Here is a 2,428-nt window from a genome sequence, read left to right as displayed (position 1 = left end):
GTCAGGGGCTGTGGCCCAGTGCCTGGAGGGTCGACACGGGGTGCGGCAGCACGCCCCGCTCCCCCACCCCACCCCTGCACCGCAGCTCAGCCGGGCTGAGGGGGATGGTGGGCGCTGCCCACCTGTTCAGGTAGAAGGAGAAGATGTTCTTGTCCACCAGCTTCTGCTGCATGAGGTTGTCGAAGACGGGCAGCACATTGTTGACCGAGATGCGGGGGTAGGCCATGCCCAGGATGCCGTCGAACTTGGCCGCAATGAAGGTGATGCCTGGCTGCTTGGTGGCCTCCCCGAAGACCTGCCTCTCCACCTTGACGCTGCCCGGCGGCGACGGGGCCGAATTACAGGGCACCTGCGGGCCCCGCGGGTCAGTGGGCCACGGGGACCGCCGAGCCCCGCCTGAGCCCCGGGCCCCGCACATGGGGGCCTCAGCTACGACACCCCGCTGTCCCCGGCCATCGCCTTGCTCATGGGATTTAAGATGGGCAAGGGCAGGAGGGAAGGGCTGGCGACACCGGACCAGGGGTGGCCGGGGCGGCTGGGCACAGGGCTGCGAGGTCTGGACTGTCAGACCGGACCGGAGCAGAGGGAGGCCCCTCGCTCAGGCCCGGCCCTCCCCGGCCCTCCCCAGCAAGGCCAGCTCGGCCCTTGGGCTCAGGTCCTGGACCCTGGGACCCCGTGACCCAAGCCCCACGCAGACTCGAGGCCACACTGCCCCTCCCCCACGGGCTGCAGAGCGAGAACAGGATGTGGGGGAGGAACGGCTGTGGGGCCGACACAGGGAGAGACACCCGGGGAGGGAAGCGTGTTGGCCAACTTCCTGCCTCAGGCCCTCGCAGCACCCCCAGGGCGCCGGGCAGGCCGACCAGGGTCGCGGATGTGGGCGGCCTGGGAGGGTGGCCCGTGAGGAGAGAGCCCCAGGAGAGAGGCTGGGATACCGGTCACTTTCCCTGGGACATCTCTCTGGGTCCTCAAGCCAGCAGCACAGGTGTAAGCCACCAGAGGGGACGACTTGAGCCCACCCGACAGGGACCCGTGGGCAGGATGCTGGCCCTGAAGGAGGCGCTGCTGCCTTCCTGCCCCACTCAGGGCCGGGAGGGGACCATGTTCCTCTTTGCCCCTCACCACCCAGAATGCCAGAGGCGGCACCATGCCCGGCACTTAACTGGAGGGGATCAGAGCCCCCAGGGACCTGTGGACCGCTCCTGGGGAGGGACGTCCTGCACTCGACCCCAGAGACCCTCTACTGCGGGAACGGCCCTGGAGGGACCCCCACCCACCTCCACCCTCCCCGAGTCCCCCAGCTGCAGGCGTCTGGTGCAGGCCTGGTCCCGAGCACCCAGCTGGCACCTCAAACCTGATGCGTCACAGTGAAACCAGGTCCTCTGCCCCAGAAGGCAGTCGTGCTGAGCACCCACCAGGCCCCGGTCCCAGATCTGCCCTGTGTGCCCAGGCCTCGGGGACCACGGGGGCTGAAGCCCTCGCCACGTCGGCAGCTCCCACCCCGCCTCCCTCCAACCTTCCTGGCCACCAGGCCTGCGCCCGGGCCTTCCATGCTGCTTGTCACCACTGAGCCCAGGCTCTGCCTCTGATCAAGCCGTCTGTGCCCCCTGCCCTCCGCCCTCTGCCCGCTGACCTCTGCCGGCCACCAGGCTCGAGCCCCTCCAGGGAGCTAGTCCAGAGCCCTGCCCCCGGGGTGGGGTCTCGGCCTGTCGCCCACTGCCCGGGACGGACTCACCGACACGGTGTCCTGGCTCAGGTACCCGGAGAGGCTGCCCGAGCCGTAGTGGATGTCGAAGGCCGTGCCGTTCCTCACGTATGTGCTGGACTTGCCACTGTTGTACTTGCGGTGGATCCCTGTGGCACGGGGGGCCGTCAGCCTGCCGCCCCTGACCTCCGGCCCCGGCCCCCAGCCGCCCTCCCAGGGCTGGGGTTTGCTGGTGGTGACCCTGGGCCTGGGACAGTGGGCCAACACCCCAGACGTGGTCTCAACCCATTCGTGCCTTGCCCCGGCCCAGAGAGAACGAGGCTGGCAGGAACAGGGTCGCCGGGAAGCTGGGCGTCTGGTGTGGCGAGGGGGCGGGAGCGAGCCGCGGAGGAGGGCCAGTGAAGGTCGGGGCTGCCCTCGTCCCGCTGCCAGCCCACAGGGAGGCAGTTCCCCGGGGGAGTGTGCGTGTGGGGCGGACGGGGCTGGGTGCCCCTTGCCCCCCGACCGCCCTGCCTGCTCCCAGGCCCACGGAGAGGGCGGCTGGGCCGAGACGTGCAGGCGCGACTTACAGCAGGCGATGTCCAGCAGCTTGCAGTGGATGGAGGGGACCCACAGGTTGGAGGAGCCGGTGTCGAAGACGACCGTGAAGCACTGTGGCGGTGTCCCGATGCCGATCTCCCCGTAGTACTGGGCCTGAGGGGGCGCCGTCCATCAGGGCGGGGG

At 69.9% G+C, this 2,428-nt stretch overlaps 1 protein-coding gene across 1 annotated transcript in view; it reads right to left on the bottom strand.

Moving 5' to 3' along the window:
- Position 1: 1 nt before the first annotated feature.
- The window catches only part of CTSD (cathepsin D), a 5,993-nt gene continuing 3,566 nt past the window's right edge, over positions 2 to 2,428 (bottom strand). The window contains exons 3-4 of the mRNA XM_011371323.2: positions 1,736 to 1,854; positions 2 to 349 (exon numbers count right to left, since the gene is read on the bottom strand). Coding sequence (XP_011369625.1) covers positions 2 to 349; positions 1,736 to 1,854 — 467 coding nt within the window. The remainder of the gene's footprint in view (positions 350 to 1,735; positions 1,855 to 2,428) is intronic.

Source organism: Pteropus vampyrus, unplaced genomic scaffold, assembly GCF_000151845.1.
Source record: "Pteropus vampyrus isolate Shadow unplaced genomic scaffold, Pvam_2.0 Scaffold187, whole genome shotgun sequence".
NCBI lineage: Eukaryota > Metazoa > Chordata > Mammalia > Chiroptera > Pteropodidae > Pteropus > Pteropus vampyrus.
The sequence above is the reverse complement of the archived record's forward strand: the minus strand, read 5'-3'. Positions and strand labels throughout refer to the sequence as shown.